The 22,452-nt window shown below is 37.2% G+C and overlaps 2 protein-coding genes across 4 annotated transcripts; both read left to right on the top strand.

Annotated features, from left to right (window-relative positions):
- Positions 1-508: 508 nt before the first annotated feature.
- Positions 509-11,245, top strand: LOC113749753 (ubiquitin-like domain-containing protein CIP73). 3 transcript variants are annotated; one of them, XM_027293584.1, is made up of 18 exons: positions 509-729; positions 1,749-1,897; positions 2,208-2,325; positions 3,176-3,283; positions 3,372-3,493; positions 3,599-3,664; positions 5,495-5,656; positions 5,745-5,814; positions 5,896-6,050; positions 6,900-7,064; positions 7,140-7,211; positions 7,625-7,748; positions 7,844-8,155; positions 8,300-8,451; positions 8,536-8,760; positions 9,441-10,055; positions 10,644-10,808; positions 10,891-11,245. In XM_027293584.1, the coding sequence occupies exons 2-18, from the start codon at positions 1,769-1,771 to the stop codon at positions 10,951-10,953; spliced, it is 2,823 nt and encodes a 940-aa protein (XP_027149385.1). In that variant the 5' UTR covers positions 509-729; positions 1,749-1,768; the 3' UTR covers positions 10,954-11,245. The 3 variants fall into 3 exon arrangements, with proteins under 3 accessions (XP_027149385.1, XP_027149388.1, XP_027149387.1); XM_027293587.1 differs by having other exon boundaries at positions 10,653-10,808; XM_027293586.1 differs by having other exon boundaries at positions 510-729; positions 8,303-8,451.
- Positions 11,246-12,260: 1,015 nt separating this feature from the next.
- LOC113750047 (cytoplasmic tRNA 2-thiolation protein 1) lies at positions 12,261-22,349 on the top strand. The gene is made up of 10 exons (XM_027293963.1): positions 12,261-12,397; positions 12,514-12,628; positions 13,258-13,400; positions 19,229-19,348; positions 20,199-20,311; positions 20,438-20,530; positions 20,640-20,680; positions 21,091-21,157; positions 21,236-21,347; positions 21,724-22,349. Exons 1-10 carry the CDS (start codon positions 12,296-12,298, stop codon positions 21,886-21,888), a joined length of 1,071 nt encoding a protein of 356 aa, XP_027149764.1. The 5' UTR covers positions 12,261-12,295; the 3' UTR covers positions 21,889-22,349.
- The last annotated feature ends 103 nt before the right edge of the window (positions 22,350-22,452 follow it).

Genomic DNA, 22,452 nt, shown 5'->3' on the forward strand with positions numbered 1-22,452 from the left:
TCATATCAGTGGGTAGGCCGTGCAATGCACGGCCAGAATCATGCTAGTACATATATATAGTACGATGTCACTTCTCTTATGCCCGACAAATAAATAAATCAATAACTAATACTATCCAATTTTGTTAAAAAAAATAATAACTATAATGGTATTAAAATTTAAGTAGATGTGCAATTTTTCGTCTCTCGGGATAAGGATTTTGAATAGTTTTGGGAAAAAAAATTAAAAGCTAATAATATACACACTAATCGCTGTCAATATAAATGTATATCATATGTTCAAGAATTAAAATTAAAATTAAAATTTTATTTTTTTATTAATTATATTAATCAACAGATTACAGAAGACAACAGGAAAGAAAATTACCACCATTTTCAGCCAAAGCAAAAATAAATGTGGGTTCAGCCAGACTTGACCCATTTTCAGAACAAAAGGTAAAAACTACTGTAGTACTCCACTAATCCCCAATCTGGTGGAATCTAGATCCTTCTGGAAAGTGGAAAACGTTTACTGCATCCATCTCAGGAGAGAACCCAGCAAGGCGGTCCAAAAATATATAACTAGAAATAAAATTTAATTCAGGTTTCTTTCTGGATTCAGATAGTCTTTTATTTTCTTCTCGCCCAAGTCGTCAGCGTACAACCTTTCTCGGCTATCCGACGATCGTGCCAAATTATCACGGCCTTGCTCTGCTTCACTCTCCGATCATTGCTTTCTCGCATCTTTAAGGTTTGATCAACCTTACTGCTTTTGTCGTTTTAAATTCTTTCTTTCTCTTTTCCCTATTTGGAATATTAACGTAACCCTTTTCCAAGTATTGTACATTTGGATTTGTTTTTTCTTTTTGGGAACCCTAAGTAAATTCCGTTGCTTCTTGAATAATTGGAAAGATTAAAACGTGAAAGATGAGCTCAAAGATGCAGATTATGGTGTTTCTTAAAGACGCAAATTACGGTTGGAACAGTTTTATCCCTTGACACTAGTGTGGCTAACAAAAAAGGAACTCTTTTTCCTTTGTGATTTCTAACGTTTAGATAAATGTGGACGTTTTCTTGTTTGGGCTTGACGATTTGATGGTCTAATCAATGGAAGTATGGATTTTGCACATTTAGAAGATGGTAAAAGATGCTGTAATCTGTGGGTATTGTAGCTTGGAGTTTGGTGCTTATTCTTAAAGGAGGTTTCTTATCTATGTTGGCTGTAGGAAATGTAGATTGTTGTTTGTGTTTGTCGAGTGCATTGCACATTTATAAGATGATAGAAGATGAAAGAAGTAAGGGTTTTTTAGCTTGCAATTCCATACTTATTAGGAGGGACTCCTCTTTCCGATTATTGTGGCTTGTTGGACTGCTAAGTCCCACCAGAAGTTTATGACATATGCCAAGAAAATGATCATGTCGTCACTGTGGGTGCTTGAGAAAAATCTTGAAACAATTCGGTAATTCATCATAAATGACTGCAGCATGATGTTACTCCAAGTTTTATTTAGCAGAAAACGTTTGTGTGGCATGGCATCATCTATGTTTCGATAAAGGTGGCACTCATTTCTAAGAGATTAACATATTCTTTTTTTTATCTTACATTTATGGTATGTTCTCATGCAAATGTCTTAATCCATTTAGATAGATGCATTTATTTTCTTTTCTTTTCTTTTTGTTCTAATTAAAAACCCCTCCTGTTTAGTTCAAGTTCGTTTTGTGTACTGTTTCTTGTTTCTGATTGTGTGCATCTGATATTGTTGTGTAAAGTTGTTTCTTCTGAAAATCACATGGCGGATCATCAACCCATTGAAGGGTCAAGCACGAGTAATGTTTCCGGTGGAAGTCCTGAATCAACTGTGGAGCTGAACATCAAGACTCTTGACTCCCAGATTTACAGCTTTCACGCAGACAAGGATGTATGTTGTGTTTGTGCTCTATACATGTCATTATCAAGATTAGTTCTTTATATATTTGGTTAGAAAATTGGCCTTAAGCATTGTAGTTCAGTTCGATTTGCATTGTAGTACAGTTTTTTTTATTTTTTATTTTTTTGAATGACTTAATTCAGTTTGCAAAATCATGATTGGTGCATAACCTAGTAAATGGATTCTTTGAGGTAGTCACTTCAAAGTTTTATCTGTCATGTTTCTGATATATTTTTGATTAATTTTAGCTTAAAAAGTACTTTGTTACTGGGTAAGATGTTTGAGGCTTGTATTGTTCCAGATGCCAGTTTCAGCATTGAAGGAGAAAATAGCTAGTCAAATTGGTGTTCCTGTTGAGCAGCAACGACTTATTTTTAGGGGCAAGGTCTTGAAGGATGATCATCTTCTTTCTGAATATTGTATCCTTTCTATGGAAAGCTGTGATGCATATGCCCGAAAATAGAGGGGAAAAAAAGAAGAAATTATGCTCTTTCTTGTTATAAAACATGACATCAAGTTGATGGGCAACAAGAATCTAGCCATTTGGGGTCACCTTTCTGCATATCTTCATGTGCTTTTGGTTAGAAGGAATTCTCAAATTCTTTATAGTGCTATGCTAAGTTGTTTTTGTGCTTCAATTTGATACTACAAACATTTAAAGCATTCACATTTTGAATTGACATTTCCCATATACTCATATGCAGAGATATATTCTTGAAGCTATAAAATGGAAGTTTTATTAATTGTACTTCTTGATGACCGTGCAATTCATTGCATTATCATTCAACCTCTATAAAGGATGCTGCTTTTGTTTATATTTCTTCGAATCTTATTCAACTCACCTTGAAGAAATTAGTGTAAAATTAAGTTTGATCCATTGACTAGTATTTTTTTCAATCTTGGATAATTGTTAATGCTTGGTTAGTATGACATATTTTGGCAGGGACTGCTTTGGGAGTCTTATTTGTCTCAGGGATGTGATTTTAGCTAGTCTTCTTCTCATTAAGCTTTTTATCCTGTCAACTAGTTGTCACTGGGGTTTATTAACCTTGCCTGAAAGTTGCTGCTGCTACAACAGGGTTAAATTTTCAATTTGTATTGTTCCTTGCAGCTATGATTTAATTTTCTGAAGTATCTAGATATTAGTGATTTGCAAGTGGTCATAAGCATAGTAACACCACTTGACTGAATCTAGAAGCTAAGATGTGTCTGCACATTGGAGCTGCATCTTGGCAAATGTGGTTGTGTTAAACCTTGATTCTGCTATAGATGTTGAAAATGGACATACGCTACATTTAGTTGAGAGACAGGCTACTCAGCAGCAACCTTCGTCTAGTTCGGATAATGGAAATACAAGAACAAACACTGGAAGAGTTGGTAAATTTTCATGCTTTTCATCTCTGAGTTTCAATGGTTATCCTATAACATTACTGTTTCTTATGTCTGCAAGCTTAAAATGTTTCAGGACAAGAACCTGGTGGTCCTGGTGGCTCACGCAATCGTATGGGACAAATTTCACATAGTGTTGTTTTGGGGACATTCAATGTTGGTGAACAAGGTGAAAATGTCGGGTCAGATCTGAGTCGGGTGCGAGGCTGTCAACTTCTATGAATGGATTTTATTATGTTTTAGGTTGGTTATTTGCATTTATAGGGATATATGCTTCTAATTCTTGTTGCTTTGTTTTCTTAGGTCATTGGGGCTGTCTTAAACTCCATTGGAATTGGAGGTCAGCCTGGTACACAACCTAGCGTGCAGGTGAGTTCAGTCTTTGATGGATTTCTTGATTCTCTCCTCTTTGCTATCCAAAATTGTCTCTGTGGATGGGCATTCCGATTTTCAGCATTTACAATGGTTTAGTTATTAGATTTACAGAATTGCTTTGTATTCCCTAGTATTACCTTACCTAAGATATTTACGAGGGAAGAAGCCCTTAGATATGCAGAGAATAAATTGCCTGTAGTAGCTCTTCCAAGTTTATGGAGGTGGAAGTATCATGACCTTAGTTCTGCCTCTGTTTTCAGTGATCATGCTGTTGTGTTGTAGAACTGAAGACTAACAAAAGATCATGTCTTGATTCTCGTCATTTTAGCAATAAGCATCTTACATATGTTAGTGCTATTTCTTGCATATTGTCCATGTGAAACTCCTTTATTCTGATTCTCCCTGCCTAAATTGTACGTTTGTGATAAATGTTAGTTTAATATTGCTTGGAAGCTCAATTTGCACAGTTCTTATTGCACTTTGGACTATTATGGACATGGTCTTTATTTGTACTATCTTGCTGTTCTCCTTTTTATTCTTCTTTGCACTGATTTTTGTTATATGCTGATTAACCATGACTGATACTGGTGCATTTCTTGTTTGTTAAACATGGTTATTATGTTTATATGAGTTTAAGCCTGTTCTTGGTTACTGAGTATTGGGGCTTCTTATGTTGACTTCAGTTTCGCTAACAATCTTAAGAAAGAAGAATAATCGTGGAAATCCTTATGGGAATTCTTGTTATGAAATCCTATCTGTATATGTTATACAATCTCTAGAATGATCTCAAAATCGTGGACAGATTCCTCCTAAGTTGAACTGTACTGCTCTGATAAGATAGTAATAGTTATTAGTTTCAACATCTACCTTTTCTACTATTTTCTGTTTTCAGTTTTTGAAGAATTAAGACTCATAACTGAAACTGATATTACTTAACTATGGTTACCTGATATCACTTTGTAAGGGACTTGAGCAAAAACTATATTAGTGATAGTACTACAAAATGGCCTATATTTCGCTATATCCTAGATACAGAGGAGCTTATTGAATGGATGAAAAACCAGAAAAAAATATTGCTATAGTAAGACATTTAAATGGAGAATGATAATCTAAAAGATAAATTATGTTCACCTTTTTAATGTTTTAATGTAACTTCTAATGGCCTGTGCTCTTTTTTCTATAGAATAACACTAATTGCCTTAGAGGTATTGCATAAAGTTAGTGAGCTTTATCTAGTTTGGTGTCAACATTATATCTTTTTGATTTCTTACAAATTCCCCTTGAGTACTTCAACTTCGGGAGGCTACTGTAACATACTGGGGCAAGAAATTTAAAGGTAAGACTTGTTATTTTAGGAAAAGTTGATTGGTGATATTGCCTCAATTTAGCGACAATTATCATCATAATTAGGACAAATCTCAGTTAATAGCAAATTCACCCCCTATCAAGTTATGTAGGATCTCAGACCATAGCTCTGACAGTTGCTGAGCTGAATCTTGATTGAGAATCTTCAAAGTCTTTTTCCTTTTCTGATGACGCATGTCCTTCATGCATTATATGCTTTCCCTTTTGTTGAAGGGGAACTGGGAAGGTATTTTATTTTTTGGTTGGCATCCACCAATCTAGTTGTTACCTTCATCTGATTACAAGAATTTTATTATTATTTACCATAAAGAGTTGGATGCCATATGTCACTCTAATCAGGCGTTAATGGGTTGTGAAACGTTTGCCCTCCTGATGTTACATTTGGATTGGTGATCATGATACAAAACTGATTCATATAGTTGTGGATTTGTTTGTGTACACTCAATTCTTTGCCATCAGGTCCCCCAGAGGAGTGCAACAGGAGGAGTAAGAAATGATGCTGGCCACCAAAATCAGGGGGGAAACCAGTCACAGCCTGGGCAATCATTTAATAGTCAACCTATGCCTCATGCTGTGCAAATTCCCCTTGGTGCTGCTGTTGCTCTTCCTTCACTCAATATGGTATTTTGCATTAAATATGTTACCCTAACTTTTTTTCCGGAGTTGCTTTCGCTCAGATTTTAACTTATTTTTTTCTTCTTTATGCTAGCCGATTCCTGATTCTCTGAACACAATTTATGAGTTTGTAAATCGCCTGGAGCAGGGGATGTCACAGCAGGGTAATAAATTTAGCATTCTTGCCATCTGGATCTGATTCTGCTCATATGTCTTCTTAACTTATTCGGAATTTTTTTTAACAGGATATCAGCCTAGCCAATCACCTAATATCACCGGTGATCCACGCACAACTCAACTGCCTTCAACCACTCGTGGTGTTCCAACACCAGAGGCGTTGAGCAGTGTCTTGCGGCATGCCCAGCATCTTCTTGGTGGTCATGCTGTAGCGGCATTATCTGTATGATCTAGTGCAATTTCATTTTATTGTTCTGGATAATAAGGCGGCTTTAGGATTATTGTTGTCATTGAAATTCTTGAAATTCTTAATACGATGCTTATTTATCGCACTCTTTTTTGTATCTTTGAATTGCATGTGCTTACTTGACTCAGCAACTTTGTCAACTCAGTAATTAATCAGCTGCAGTTGTTATTATTGTTTCAGCTACTACATTATTGTTATTATTGTTTCAGCTACTACATTATTGTTATTATTGTTTCAGCTACTACATTATTGTTATTATTGTTTCAGCTACTACATTATGTTTAAGGGGGATGGGATGATGGAGTGGTCCATGCTATTATTGATGCGAATGTTTGTTCATCTATTTGTATTATTGCTTTTTGAACAAAACACCTCCAAGACTCCTGTTTGATGATGTCCGATGCCTAGTGTCATTGATATTAGGAACTTCTCTTGCATCTGTTTCTTTTGTCTCAACATTTTGGAAACTATGATGAAATGTCATAATTGTTCCAATTTGTCAATATGTGAAAATTAGGTATGAATGGCAATCAGAATTCATGTAACTCTGTCAGTTGCGCTAGAGACAAAAGAGTGTAGAGCACTTAAACATGATTCCCGTGGGGGAAAATCATGTGTTTTGTAAACCTGTATCATTTGAGTTGTCTAGGTATCTGTCTGCATACAGGACCTTGGTGCATTCTTGCCCACGAAACATCTGTATCATTTCACAGAGCACCATAATATTTTTCACTTGTTTTGTTCGCCAATAAAGTTCACATTCTTGCTGCATGTCACTCTAATTTCTGATATTTCCGTTGTTTATAACCTGCTGCAACTATGTAGCATGTTGCAGGGCGCTTGGAGCAGGAAGCAGGTTCTAATGATCCAACAATAAGGGGACAAATTCAGACTGAGTCAGCACAAGTAGGCCTTGCAATGCAGCACATAGGTGCTCTTCTTCTAGAGATTGGGAGAACAATGTTGACTCTGCGAATGGGACAATCTCCGGTGTGGCTTTTTGTTTTCTTTTGGTAATTCCACGCTCTTAGATTTGTGATATTTACATTTTTTAGTTCGTCGCAGGCTGAATCTTCTGTCAATGCTGGACCTGCAGTTTACGTATCTCCTTCAGGTCCTAACCCTATCATGGTTCAGGTATGTTAGAAACTTTATGGACATATTTAATGTTGGTTATTTCATAATTTCTTGTTGAACCCTATCTGGGGTGTTTATACACCATTTCTCGACTTCTTTTCTGTGTTTTCCAATGCAGAAGTATATAATAGCACATTTAGCATTTTGAGGATTTCTAATGCAGAAAGGAATTGGGTGAAAAAGAAAAAAAATGCAACGAAACTTTTCAATCACTCCTAGAAGACCGAAAGGCGTAAAACTGAGTTCTTGCTGAAATATACCCAAATAAAGACCATAAAAATGAATTGGTCTAGCTCCCAGATAGGCTTCTTAACTTCCAAGGGGTGCCCAGTTAAAGTTAAGCAAATTCAGAGATCTTTATTGGTTGCATTATTGATTTTAAGCTGTGATTCTTTTTTTTTTTTCCCTCGCAGCCATTTCCTCTTCAGACCAGCTCCCTGTTTGGTAGTTCTGCTTCAGCTCCATCAAATCCTGGGGCTTTCGGACCTGTTGGAATTGGGAACATTTCAAGACATGTAAATATTCATATACACACTGGTATGGAAAATGTTGGTAAAGTTTCTTCATTATTTTTTTACTTGTCGATTACATTATGCATTAAATAGACTTGCTCAATTTCTACTTGTGACCAGGGACACCGCTAGCTCCTTTTGTTTCTGGGGTTGGAGCCAGGACGAACAATGGGGAAGGAACTCCGGGCGAACGTGCCAATGGCACTGCTTCTGGTGAATCTGCTCAATCGCGAGTTCAAGGTGTCACAAATGTCAACACAACAGCTGTTCCATTACGACCTGCAGTTGTTGCTGTCTCTGGTACCCTAGAACCCAGTGTTGGTGTTTCACTGCCTCCAGATCTTTTTCCACTGTCAACAGTTGTATCGGAAGTGAATTCACAAATCAGAAATTTTGTTGGCAATATTCGGGGTGGACACCAGGCCTTAGCAGGTGTGTTTGTTTCATATGATGACAGGGTTCTGATATAGCATGTGTTTGCTTCACTTATATTCTTGTTAAATCACGTGTATTGGATTTCTCCTCATATTGTGTGCTCCACTGCTTCTTTTTTTCTTTATTTGTCGTCTTTAAAAGTAGAGAGTTCAACTGTTCAAGAGAGAGCTGTTGGTGCTGCTGCTGCTGGAGATGAAGGTAGGAGCAATGAACAGAATAATATCTCGTCTGGCCATGGATTTGGGGAGACTAGCCAACCATTCCCTGGTGTTTCTAACACGACAAATCAGGAGGTCTGTTTTGCAAAATTGGTTAAGATTTAGTTGATCATTTTTTTTTACGTGGTATAATTGACTTAACCAACTTTTGACTTGCAGACACAGCCTTCTGGCCACCAGCCTAGCAATAGTAAGGATAGTGGTGTTGCTGTGAACCCAAAATATGAACCTTCCAGCAGTTCACTTGGGGGCTCTAATGAACCATCAAGCACCCCGGTGGTAGTAACTGCAGAAGGGGCTTCAAGTTCCAGTCAAGCCATGGATACACCTGGTGGTTCATCCACTACTCCTCTTGGGTTGGGCCTTGGAAGTTTGCAACCTAAGGTAGGTTACTGTTGATATGTTAGATGTGGAATAAAATTTGTACTGCTCTTTTTGCCATTGGAATGAAAGCACTTGTCTGAAGCTCTTCCACTTTGGTTCCAAATGTGGACCCTTATTTTTCAGATGGTACCCAAGTTATAAAGTGGTTATTTTAGTTTTTTTTTAGCTGGATATTGATACCTCTCTAGTTCACCTTTAAGATCATCCAGTCAGCTTCTTGATATGGGAACTGCAGAATTTAGTTGACTATGCTCTGCACATATTATATTTTCAACCATTTTTATTATACAGGGTGGATTTTGTTAAGATAAATGTGTGGACTACTGACTAGAGAAATATAGAAATCAGTGTGAAATGATCAGTATAGCAGAAGGTAGCACACTTCAAAAATGATATAAATTGCATTCAAGTAACTGATGTGCCTGTTAATATAAGGGAAAGGATAACTGGAGTTTTCCACGCAAAAGAAAGCATGGACATAATCAGAAAGGATAGAAGATAAGGTTACACTAAAGCTTGCCAGGTTTCCTAGATGCTATAGGATAAGACTTGCATAGATTGACCAAGGGGTATTTACTGAACTATGAAATTTTTGTCAGCATATGATATCTTATATTGTCGACTTCTATTTGATTTTGAATGTGTGCTGCATAATGTCTTACAACCCTGATTTTAATCAGAGGCGAAGTAGGCAATCAAGGTCTCAAGGCAACAGTGGTAGTAGCTCTTTGGTCACTTCTAATCAGACTGAACAACCTAGAATTGCGGGGCAACAGGTTTTGCAATCTCTTGCATCACTTGCAGCTAGAAGCAATGGAAATACTCAGGCTTCAGGGCAGTTGTCACAACCTGCTGGGGTAGTTGTGGATACTCTACCTCCTACAGAAGAAAATGCTGATGGCCAGTTTGACATCGGCAGTTCTATGTCTCAGGTTCTCCAAAGCCCTGCCTTGAATGGTTTGTTGGCAGGTGTTTCCCAGCAAACTGGTATAGGTTCGCCAAATGCTTTGAGGAACATTATGGAGCAACTAACTCAGAACCCAGCCATGCGGAATACAGTCAATCAAATTGCTCAACAGATTGACAACCATGACCTTGGAAACATGTTCTCCAGCTTGGGTGGATGTCAAGGTGGTGGCTTTGATTTATCAAGAATGATGCAACAAATGATGCCAATTGTTTCTCAAGCTCTTGGTGGTGTTTCTACTGGGCCCCAACCAACACTTGCTATGGGGCCTGATCTCATGGGCAGTAGATCAACGATGGATGTTGTGTCAACTGTTGAAAACTCTCAGGTATGTGTTCATTTCATATCTGTGGGTTTGAAGATACTCGTGTTCATGGAACTTTCCAAGTAGAGGTAGTGAAGTTGTTTGTAAGAATTCATGAGTCATTCAAGTTCAATTTGATTTTTGTACCCTTGCATCCTTTTTCCAGACCTCGCAAGAGCCGGTGACTTTGGTGTTAGTGTAGGCTCATTTGACAAGTTTTTAAGTAGAGGACATGGACAAGTTTTTAAGCTTCTAAATATACTGGAGAATTAGAAACGGACCCCAAATTATTATTATTATTATTTTATTCTTCAGTATCTTGTGCATTTGTCTACTGTATGGTGCATTGCCTTTTCAATGCACTTTCTGTCTGTATCTCGCTTCATGAATCTTCTAAACCATCTGTGGTGGTTTTCATTTTTTTGTTATTATATTTCACTGTTCTTTTGGTTCTTTATCCTCAATATTGTGATTCTGAAAATTGTTTTAACCTGCAGAAGAAATTTTCCACTATTGACATTGTAATTGTTGACTGATCTTCATGGATTTTTTTATGGTCAATTCGTTTATTTTTTTAATATTTATTTGTATCGTGTTGAAATACATTTTTAGCCGGATCAGGTTGGCGTCCAACAAGTGGCTCGAGGGATTGAACAACAAAGTCCTCCAGGAGAAATTTTTCGCTCAATGGTTGAAAATGCTTTACAGTTGTGCGAAGGTGACAATGTCCAGGGGAATGTTGTAAATGAATTATGCAGCGATGAGGGGCTTGCTAATGTATGCTTCTGCAGCCATGTTACAAATTTGTGGTTTAAAAAAAAACTGATATTCATGCTCACCATTAATTTTGGTCTTGCAGGAATTCATGGAGATGCTGCGGCAGGATATTTCGCGACGACTTGATGATAGAAGTAGCCCCTAGGGCTAGGGTCACACAAGCATGGTTCGTTTTGTCTTTGTCAATACTCTCTGTAATCCATTTTTTGTCCAGGCTCTGAGGTATTATCGCGATATTTGGCAGTATTGCTCAAAATTATTCTCCCTTTGACAGTTGCTTAGTTTCCTGTAACCGGAGCACAGACCGTTTGTACAAATTTAGAAGTGGGGTCTTTTATCTGTTAAGTTTTGAGTTCCCATTGTTTTGGGACTAAGTGGTTTTTACTAATTTCTGTATAAGTTGCTGCGAGAGTTTGATACATCTAGTTTTCATGTTACGTTTTGTGTGGTGCTGAGCTTTTTAGTAGTCAAGTCTTTTCCAGGACACAGTTATTTTTGGTGGTGTGTTGCTAGAATGGCGTTTTGGATTATAACACCAGATGCAACTAAAGATATCATTCGAGTAGTTACTGGAATTTAGCCATTGCCTGGATAGTGGAGTTTAGTGGGTCCCCCCTTTCAGAGAGTTGATTTTCAAGTATTGTTGAAAAGAAAAAAAAAAAGAGTAGTTACTGGAATTTGCATTTACCCGTCCGGAATGGCATTTTGGTGCTGAATTTAGATTCAATTTGCGACTGAACCTCTAAGATGAGATTGGCAGTTGCTTGGATCCCTTCTTTGCCATCCGTTGTATAAACCCGTTCCCTAATTGATAACACAATTTAAGTAATTGTTGCTTCTTTCTTTACATGATGGGATAATTTTGGAAGCCTCCCGAGGTTTTTCATCCTTGACAAATAGCTGGACAAGATCAAATGTCTTCATGAAAGGTCATAAATTGATAATGTTACCCTTGCACTCTAAATAATTATTTAATCAAAAAGCCAGAACAAAAAAGAGAATTTTGAAACGAAAAGTGTAGATAAAAAATAATCAAGTCGCTATTTAATATATTAATCCATAGTTGTTTGTATTGAGGTATTGATGAGAAAGCAAATGATGCAAGTGTAGGTCAACTACTTTGAAGGAGGATTTTGATAAGTAATTAACACCTTGAAAATTTTTGTGAAATATAATTTAAATTTAACACTGTCGAGTATCAATAGTATTCAGTTTTTAAATTTAATTTAGAATTTTCTGAAAATTTTGCCAATTGATGTGGGGTTTAGTTTCTTCGGGTTCTCCTTATTACTTTTAATAAATAAAAAAAAAAAAAAAAATTTGGATCAAGAGTATCAAAGAACTTAAGGAAACGACGTCGTTGCAGCCGATCTTCAATCCGATGGACGGGGATTGCTTTGATCAAAGTTTGAACACCTTAGAAAAAACGACGTCATCTCAGGTTGCCACGAAGCTCCGATTGATTGAATCTTCTGGATAATCAGAAAATGGAAGCCGAAGAGGTGGCGGCTAAACCCCCAAAAGGCCGCTTCTGTACCATCTGTAACCAGAGACGCGCCGCCCTCAAACGCCCCAAAACCCTTGAACAAGTACGAGACTTCACACACGCACACTCTTTGATCAATCTTTAGTCTTTGGATTCTGATTTTTCTTCTTCTTCTCCTCCTCCTTCCTTCTTTTTTCCCTTTTTCTGGCTCGAGTGAAGATATGCAGGGAATGTTTCTATGCGGTGTTCGAAGAAGAAATTCACGGCGTAATAGTGGATAACCAGCTTTTCAAGCCTGGTGAACGCGTAGCCATTGGAGCTTCTGGTGGAAAAGGTCAATTTTAGCTGCTTCTATTTTTCTACTTTTTCGTGAACTGGTTGGACATCCTTGCCAATGTTGTTAAGCTGTCTACTTTTGTTTTTATTTCTTTGTAATTAACATGAGGATATTGCTTTTGCAATGGATGCTTGAATAAATTATTTTAAGTGTTCATTAGGTGCTGGAACTGTTATCACTCATGGCAATTAGGTGAATTGTCGTTAGTCTCACAATTTTTTGATGCCCTTCTTATCTGTGATGTTTTCAAAGTCGAGGTGTTCAATACAGTATGACATGCGCATAGCACGTTGATTCTAAAGCTTTCTCGTAATTTTTGTACAATATACTATTGCTACAGAATTTTAATTGTGAAAAAGGGATGAAATCGCTTACCTGAAAAAATGTTTAATTGAAGAATGTTTCGCACATTTGTTTGTTTTGCATCATCCTACATTGAGAACACGCAGTTATCAAAATTAAAGGGTGTATTTAATTTTTTCCTTGCATAATCCAGTTTATGTATATTTGTCTGCAAGATGTTATTGAACCTTTTTTTAATATAAAAGTAATTGTGTCTAGCCTTTGCTCTGCTACATTGGCTAGAATTTGGTTTCTTTCTTTTCATTCCCCATTTGTTTATGCAGATTCCACGGTGCTTGCTTATGTATTATCAGAATTGAATCGCAGGCACAACTATGGCCTGGATTTATTCCTTTTGTCGGTTGATGAAGGCATCACTGGGTACCGTGATGACTCTCTTGAAACTGTTAAAAGAAATGAAATTCAGGTTTGGTGCTTTTCTATGCTCTTCTTGGCTGTGAATTTTTTACGCTGTTTGTGATATATGAGTTTCACCCAGTTGATTTGTTAATGCTTTTTTTTTTAATTATTAGTTTAAATTATTTAGACTTGGTTTCATGGTTATGCACTAGGAGGCAAACTTATCTTGTGAAAATGACCATTGTTCTTCCTTGTTCATGCTAGCAAATTTTGATTACAGCTAATAGTTAACTGGTTATTTTACCAGTCTTCTAGATCCATGCAAAGTAGTATTCAGGTTTTGATACCTACATGCTATAAGGGCCTTCTTGAAACTTGCTAGCTTAATTAAGTCTTATAGAAATTAATGGAATCATGTCATGATTCACTCAACAGATTAATAATGCAATTAACAAAATTTACTTGGTGAGTATAAGCACATCAGCTTTTCATCAACCGAAGTAAATCTAAGTGCCTTTTTAGAGTTCTTTCTAGGGGTGAGCATCGAATTCGAATTCGGTAATTCGGTAGCTTGAAATCGGTAATTTTCGGTAAATGGCTATGGAAATATTCGACCTAATTCGCATTCGAATTAGAGACTACCGAATTCGAATTCAACCCGAATTCAATTCGGTAAACCAAAAAAATACCGAATTACCGAATTCCAGAAAACTGCTTCTTCGGCCCATTTTTCATCAGCAAATAGCAATGCTATTGAACTGAGCCACAACTTACAAATTGTTCGAATGTAACTGATCACAAATCACTCCAGAAATTCGAAATCAAAACAACACACAATTCACATTGATCATTAAAATTCAGAAATCATAAACAAATCCACAAACAAATTACACTGATCCACAAACAAATCACAAATGACAAACAAATCCAGACATCACAAATCAGAAATCACAAGTCCAGAAATCACACTGTTGCCCTGGTGCTACAAATCAGAAATTCCACTGATCCACAATCATAAATCAATCTAGAAATCATAATGAAACAAAAATAAAAGTCTAAATTAACTTGTCCAAAAATCACAATCCACATTCCACAATCTAGAAAGCCACAAAGCCACAAACTGCAATCCACAATCCAGAAACTGCAATCCAGAAACTGCAACTTCAGCCACAAGAAGAGTTGCAATACAGAAACTCCAATCCACAATCCAAAATCCAGAAACTGCAATCCACAATCCAGAGTCCAGAAAGCCACAAGAAGAGTTGCAATACAGAAAGCCAATTACGCTGAAACTGCAACTTGCAACAAGAGTTGGTTCAACCCTCAAAATGCAAACTTCAGCATTTGTGACCTCTCAAAGGTCAATTATAGTTGGTTCAGCTCCAGTCTTCAGCAACTCTGCAAGAACAAATAAAATTCATGAAGTATCATAAAGGCAATTATTAGAAAGAAAGAAATACTTCAAATTCTGCAATAAAAATTTTGATAGCTTACCAGATTCGAAGGCTTCAAGCTCTTCCAGATTTTCTTCTACATTTAATTCTGTCTTGGAGGACCGAAGCCAATCTTGAGTACATATTAAACCTTGCACAATTCTAGGAGTCAAAGAACTCCTAAATGTATCAAGAACACGACCTCCGGTACTAAAAGCAGATTCGGAGGCCACGGTAGAAATTGGGACTGCTAACACATCACGAGCAACTTTGGAAAGGATTGGGAATCTAAGGCTATTGGCCTTCCACCATAACAAGATATCAAATCTCTCATCATCTTCCTCACAATCCTCATTCAAATACTTCTCTAATTCAGATTTTGCATCCCTACCCCCAAGTTCCATTTTTCTCTTCTTAAACTCCAACTTGTACCTATCAGTGATTGTTTTAGAGGCATTCCCATGTCCATGAAATGTAATTTTACTCGTTGGAGAATCACTTGAAAGTGAAGAAGCATGAGAGGCAGGTGTGTTGAGCATCTTGTATTCATTAAACAGCTCAAACATTGCATCTTTTGCAAGGCCAGCTATTGTTGTACCATCGGACTCACCATACATTTGACAAACCACAAATTCAAGGTATTCAAGTTTAGTTCGAGGATCAAGAATGGAGGAAATAAAAATCAGCATATTCATCTTTTCAATCTTTCCCCAATACTTATCATATTTCTCCTTCATTGATCTTGCCATTGAACTCAATTCATCATTATCACTTGCTGTCATTTCAATTAAAATGCCATGAATGTGACTAATATCAGTGAAAAAATTATTTGAAGTCACATATTTGGAACCAGAAACCTTCACAGTTAGCTGATAAAAGTTTTCCAAAAAAATCACCAAGAATCTAGCGTTTGTCCAATCAGATTTTGTTGGCAGATTTTCTAACTCTTGAAGCATATAAGGATCCTGCTCCTCAAACCTCTCAAAAGCTCGCTCAAACCTTTGAGCTGTGTCTAGCATTAGATATGTAGAATTCCACCTAGTAGGTACATCTAAACAGAGCAATCTTTTGCATTCAATTTTTTTCAATTTCAACACACTCCTTGAATTTTTTCAATCTAGAAGGTGACTGTCTAACATATCTAACTGCTGCCCTGATACAATCAACTGATTCCCCAAGTTTTTTGATGCCATCATTAACAATTAGATTCACTATGTGAGCTACACACCTCACATGAGTCCATTTCCCCCCTAACACAGCTTTTCCCCAATTTTGAAGCTTTCCTCGTAAATACTGGACAGCTACATCATTGGAACTTGCATTGTCAACTGTGACAGTTAGGATATCATCAACTCCCCATTCTAGTAGACACTTTTCTATGGCCTTACCAACTTCAGTTCCCTTGTGACTAGCAATAGGACAGAAATTTAGGATCTTTTTGTTCAGTTTCCAATCATTATCTATGAAATGGGCAGTGAGGCACATATAGTTTATCCTTTGAATGGATGTCCAAGAATCTGTGGTTAAACAAATTCTGCCACTGTTATTCTTCAAGAGTTGTTTCAACTTAGTTTTTTCATCTAAATACAGCTGATAGCAATCTCTAGAAATAGTCCATCTCGAAGGAATTTTAAATGATGGACAAGCAGTCCGCATCATATATTGAAAGCCTCTACCCTCTACATGTTTAAATGGCAACTCATCAACAATTACCATATAAGCTAAGCTTTTTCTAATGGCTTCCGCATCAAATTTCCAACTTATGAGTGCCCCTTTAACCTCTCCCGCTAAGGTTTCAGTTTCACCCAAACACAAAGTAGCCTGGCCAGTGTGCTTATTTTTAGGATTTAGAGGACATTTAGCTACATGAGTATTAAGGGGAGTCGTACCATGACTTTTGGGATCCGCAGCTATGTCCTTGTCACAGTACTTGCAAATTGCATGACGAACTCCATTCACATGCTTTACATGAAAATGATCCCAAGCTTTGGACCTCTTCTTGTACTCTCCTCTTTTCTTGGCAAAACCAGATTCTTCGCAGCTTTGTGTAGTAGGACTAGGAGGAAGAGTTCCAGATGATCCTTCTTGTTCCAGCTCATTGCAACTTGGATTACTCTCACCATCAGTAGTAGACATAGCTTCAGTGTGCCAGCACTTGAAACCTTTGACCAGAACAAGGACACAGCACAAAGATTTCACAAGTCAGAAAATGTATATAATACTTTTTTCTCACTGACCTCAGTAGGTCTAATTTCATATCCAATCCAAGATATTTTGAGAAAATTTGCTCATAGCTTCTAAAGAATAATACGATCCTGAAATCTATTATTCACATATTCAAAGTGGAAAAGTAGGAATAATCTCTAAAAGTATACTAATCCATCAAAATTTATGTGTTCATCTCAAATCTATTAGATAAATATGTAATACTACATGATTCTGAACCATCATTGGTTTCATGCATCAGATGAGTTCAGTAAGCTAAAACCAGAACAAAGTTTTAGACATTAATCAACATACTCAACCAGAACTGCACAACGACCATAGCTCAGAACTACTTTGTGAAATTGCAACTTCCAGACAAGTTTTTTTTTCCGAAGCATATTACATTACATCTGATTATGAGAGAAGAATCACCATTGAAAGAGGGGAAAAATCTAATTTTACAGTGGGACTATAAAGAGCATCAAAATTGGCAGAGACCTATTTGGGGCCTTACTGTCGAATCCATAGATAGACTGCATACAATCAGAATAATTTGATAGAACAAAAGATAAAACAGCCAGGAAAAAGCCATAAAAAATCAGTTCAATAGAACAAAAGGAACAGCCAGGAAGAATAATTTGATACAAAGGTAAATTTACACGCAGAATTCATTTGTTAGTTTCCATTTTAATAGAGGAAAAAATAGCAAAATGGACAAAACAGGCCGAGCCCCAAAAGAAATGTGTGAGAAAGAGAGAGAGGAAGAGGAGACAAACCCTAAATCTTGGAACGAATGCTAAGGAGACTGGAGACTGGAGACTGGAGGAGGCTGGAGGAGTGAGTATGGAGACTGGAGAGAACCGGCTGGAGGAGGCTTCTGTAGTTGGGGAGAGGAAAGGAGAATCTGTCAAACTGAGAAAGTATCTTCAGTTGAGGAGAGAAGAAACTCAGAAACAGGCAAACAGCTTGGCTTAGACTTCAGTGGGCGACGGCGCAAAGGAACGAGAGGAAGAGGAGAGCAGAAATAGTGAAATTAGAACGAATGCTAATTTAGGGTACTGAAAGTCTGAAATTGGAACATCCGACAAAAGCTTGAGGTATAATATTATTCGGAATTTCGAATTTGAAAACGGTAATATTTTACCGTTTTACCGAATTAAATTCGAATTCGGTAAATCCGAATTCAAAAACCCCAAAACCAAATTCGACCCTAATTCGATTCTTACTAATTCGATACCACCGATTTACCGACCTAATTACCGAATTACCGAATTCGAATTACCAAATTGAAATCGATTTCGGTCGGTAATTCGGTAATTACCGTAATTGCTCACCCCTAGTTCTTTCCAGTATATAAACTTGCCAAATAAATATTCCATTAGAGAAATGAGGTAAAGTTATATTGGCATGGTTGGACTTGCTGTTCAGGCCGGCACACCTGTGTTGGCACGGCATGGGTGTGGGTGCAGGATCCGTATCGGATGCAGTCAGAAAGCTTTGGGTGCGTTGACTGTTTCAGGCATGGCTTCATAAAAAATTGCTATTCATCCATGCTTATATCTTTGTGGAGGCCGATACTTTGATCTTCAAGAGGATTGCTGAGAATGGAAGAGGATTGAGGTGAAGATGGAGAGGATAAGGATGGTTTTAGATTGTGGAAAACGAAGAAGTCTTCGAACTCAGAGTCACAGTTGGACTCAACACAGTTGACGGAGAGAATGACAGGAAAAATAGAAATTTCTTAAAGTGACATACTGGTGACTTGTTAGAGGTTACCACTGCATTGATTGGATAACTAATGTGCATATTTTTTGTTTTGCTAGTTGGTCACCAGACGCCTGTCACTTTTAGGTGACTTTAATACTTCACCATACCCCATTTCATCCTTTAAAAGAATTAATTGTATAAAATAGCATTTCATACGCAAGGCCAATTTCCTTGATCTAATTATCCATCCAATCATAGTGCCATGTCCACGACCCTGTGTCTGAGTTCTAGACATGTCCCTGTATCCAAGTTTTTAGTGTTAAATGATCTAATTATCCTACATCCGCACCAGAGTCTGAGCAACATAGACGTTGTCTATGACTATGAAAGCATTGGACTACTATCTTTTGTGATGCTGTGGAGATTCCGAGCAACATAGATGTTGTCTATGTCTATGAAAGCATTGGACTAATATCTTTTGTGATGCTGTGGAGATTTAGATTTCTTGTCTGTTTCTCTTATCTGATATGCTGTTCCCTTCTTTGTACAGTACGGACTTCCTCTTAAAGTTGTTTCCTACAAGGATTTGTATGGCTGGACAATGGATGAGATAGTAAAGCTGATAGGTTTGAAGAATAACTGCACATTTTGTGGTGTTTTCCGGCGCCAGGTAATAGAGATAAGCTTATTTAATAAATAAGCTGGAAAGATGCGGTCACTTGAACCTTCTGATAAAAGCTAATATAATTTCTTTTTGGTGCTGTCTGATGTAACATGGGGACCCAAAACCGTTGTAACTTATTTTCATGCATAAAGTTGAGTGTTAATTTGTAAAGGAGGACTGTGGAGTTTTCTAGTATATGTGGTAGTGTCGGCTGTTCTGCTACAACATAATAAACTATAGGCCTATCTTGGAGCAAGATGCATGCCCAATTTGGTGGAAGAAACTGTAGCCTGCTATTTATTTTGTCTTGCTGCTGCAGCATCTTTAAATTATTTATATATATATATATATTGTAATCATGGAAGTGTTATTCTCAGTTTGGTAGATAAATCAGTTGCTCTGCATCAATTGTTTCTTGCAGCAACTAAGCAAATAGTTGGTTAACTGGACACTCCTTATCTATTATTTGTTTGTCACACTCATCACACTCCTTATCTATTAGTTGCTATAAACTTCAGGTTTCATTGATACCAGCATGTATGCTACATGTGTTAAGTTACATAAATGTTCTATATGTGGCAATTCGCAATTCAACATGATTAGCCAGGATATTTTGAAGAATGTGTTTTTAGGAAACATCAATTACGTAGCTATGCTAATTGTATGTTTCACTTAGACTTGGTGAACTGTTACAAATGTTCAATCTCTTTAATCGCATGGTGAGGAGTTAACTTTTCTCTCAAGTATTATGCATAATTCATTTCCTTCTGTGCAAGTTTGGCTGATTTTCATTGTTGCGAAGAACTAAGCTTGTATAAACTGATGATTGTAATTTGCTTTCGCCTTTGTCTTCAAGGCCCTAGATCGAGGTGCCACATTGTTGAAAGTAGATAAACTAGTGACAGGACATAATGCAGATGATATTGCTGAAACAGTCCTCTTAAATATACTGCGAGGTGATATTGCCAGGTACTGTTTCCTTATCCCTAAAACCTGCCAAACCATTCATTAACGTATCCTTCTCTCCCTCCACAAAAATTTTCTTCTTCCTCTCTTTCTTGATTGATTAACACAGTTCTGTGCTTCATGCTGCAGACTGAGTAGATGCACATCTATCACAACTGGTGAAGATGGACCCATACCGAGATGCAAGCCTTTCAAATACACATATGAGAAAGAGATTGTTATATATCCTTGGTGTTCTATTGTTGTGTGCAGATTCCTTTTAATTCTTTGAAAATGCATTACTTTATGATTTTTATTCTTTACTGCTGCAAAACCTTAACCTAAAGCTCACGTATGCATATTTCAAAAGGTTGGACTACTTCTCTACTGAATGTGAGTGTGTTTTATGTTATGTAACCTTTCTATATTGATAGTATCTCTATTTTCAGAATATTTTGCTCTACCCCCAGCCCATCTCTCTGTGTGTGTGAGAGATTAGCTCTGTCTTTCTTTATTTGATTAAGGGACTGCCCAGAGCAAGTTACTGTGATCAGACTCTTTGCCGGGCTAGTCTTTTGGAAAATGAGAGCTTTTCCTATCTTTGAGTGGGCTGTGGAACATACTGATTTTATCTGCACGTCTAATGACCTCTTAGTCTGGAAGACGGATATGTTCCAAGTTTTTGAGATTCATGCACTGTTTCCTGCCCCAATAATGATTTTCAGTTAAATTGGTTGATTCCTGTCTCATGTTTTAGATACTTTGCAAATCTTAGTTTTTTGTTATCTCCTTTTGAACTATAGGCATTTACTCTCCAAATGCTTACCGTGGATTTGCTCGAGAATTTATCAAGGATCTAGAGAGGATCAGGTACTGCTCTGTTGATTTTCTTTAAGCAAAACGAAAGAATAATAACAATAAATGAAAAAAAAAACTGTTGATTTGCAGACCAAGAGCAATATTGGATATCATTAAATCAGGTGAAGATTTTAGGATCTCCACTTCAACAAAAATGCCAGAGCAGGGTAATTGTGAACGCTGTGGTTACATTTCCAGCCAGGTAATGTGTAAACCAGTGGTATGTGTGCTAAAATTTGTATTTACTTGGTATTTTTAAGTGTAGGAGGTCGTATCTATTTGGCCTTGTCCTTTTTTTTGCTTTCCTCCCCAAACCCCACCCCAACACAACCCCCCCCCCCCCCCCCCCAAAAAAAAGAAGCAAACTGAATTCTATGTTTTTGAAAATGCTCTCCTCTTAAATGAAAAACTGTTTATGTATTGCAGCTGCTGTGTCTCTTTTACTTCTGACTTAATTACATTTACCTTTTGGAGCAGTTCTCTGTTCCATCATCTGATTTTCTGCTGTTAAGTATGGTATTATTTGCTTGATGGGAACAACACTTGGAATGTGACCCTATAGCTCCGAATATCTGCAGAAATGGTGTAAAGCTTGTGTCTTGCTAGAGGGACTGAATCGTGGTTTACCAAAGCTTGGTATTGGGAGAAGTCGTGGTGCTAATAATGAGCAGAGCAAGAATGCAAAAGAAGCGAAGGGAATAGATAGTATTCAGAGCAAACAATGTGGAACTTTGGACTTCTGATGTGGTGGCATTTGGCATACGTCTTTTTTGAGGCTCAACCAACATCACGGCCCTTGAGTTTTCACCCTTCATCTGATCAGCAAGTTGATTTTCACTGGCTTGCTCGAGTTTTATGCTGGTAACTTGCAGGGTGATGTCTAAGGAGGCTTGATCTCTTCGAAAAGCCATTAGCAACGCTGTCATTTTAACAGGAGCCTGGTTCCATAAACGACCATAATCTGTATTGGGACACGGGAATTTTGTAGCATTTCTTATTATATATGAACGACGTTACTTAACAGGTTTATATGCACGTCACATCATCGCAATTTGAATTTGAATACCAAATTTTGCATATATAGCATGTATTTAGACCTAATAGTATTTGGATTTGATACTCTTTTGTAGTTGAAGAGCAAACGATATTCTTTTGTTCAGCTGACACTTCCTATTGGAAGAGAAATCTTAATCCTTGAACTTTACTTGGCTGGATTTCAAACGATCGCGTTTAGCTAACGGTAACACTTTTTATTGGAAGAGGAATCTAATCCTTGAGCCTTATTAGGCTGGATTAAAAATCATTTC

The sequence above is a fragment of the Coffea eugenioides genome, chromosome 10 (genome assembly GCF_003713205.1).
Source record: "Coffea eugenioides isolate CCC68of chromosome 10, Ceug_1.0, whole genome shotgun sequence".
NCBI lineage: Eukaryota > Viridiplantae > Streptophyta > Magnoliopsida > Gentianales > Rubiaceae > Coffea > Coffea eugenioides.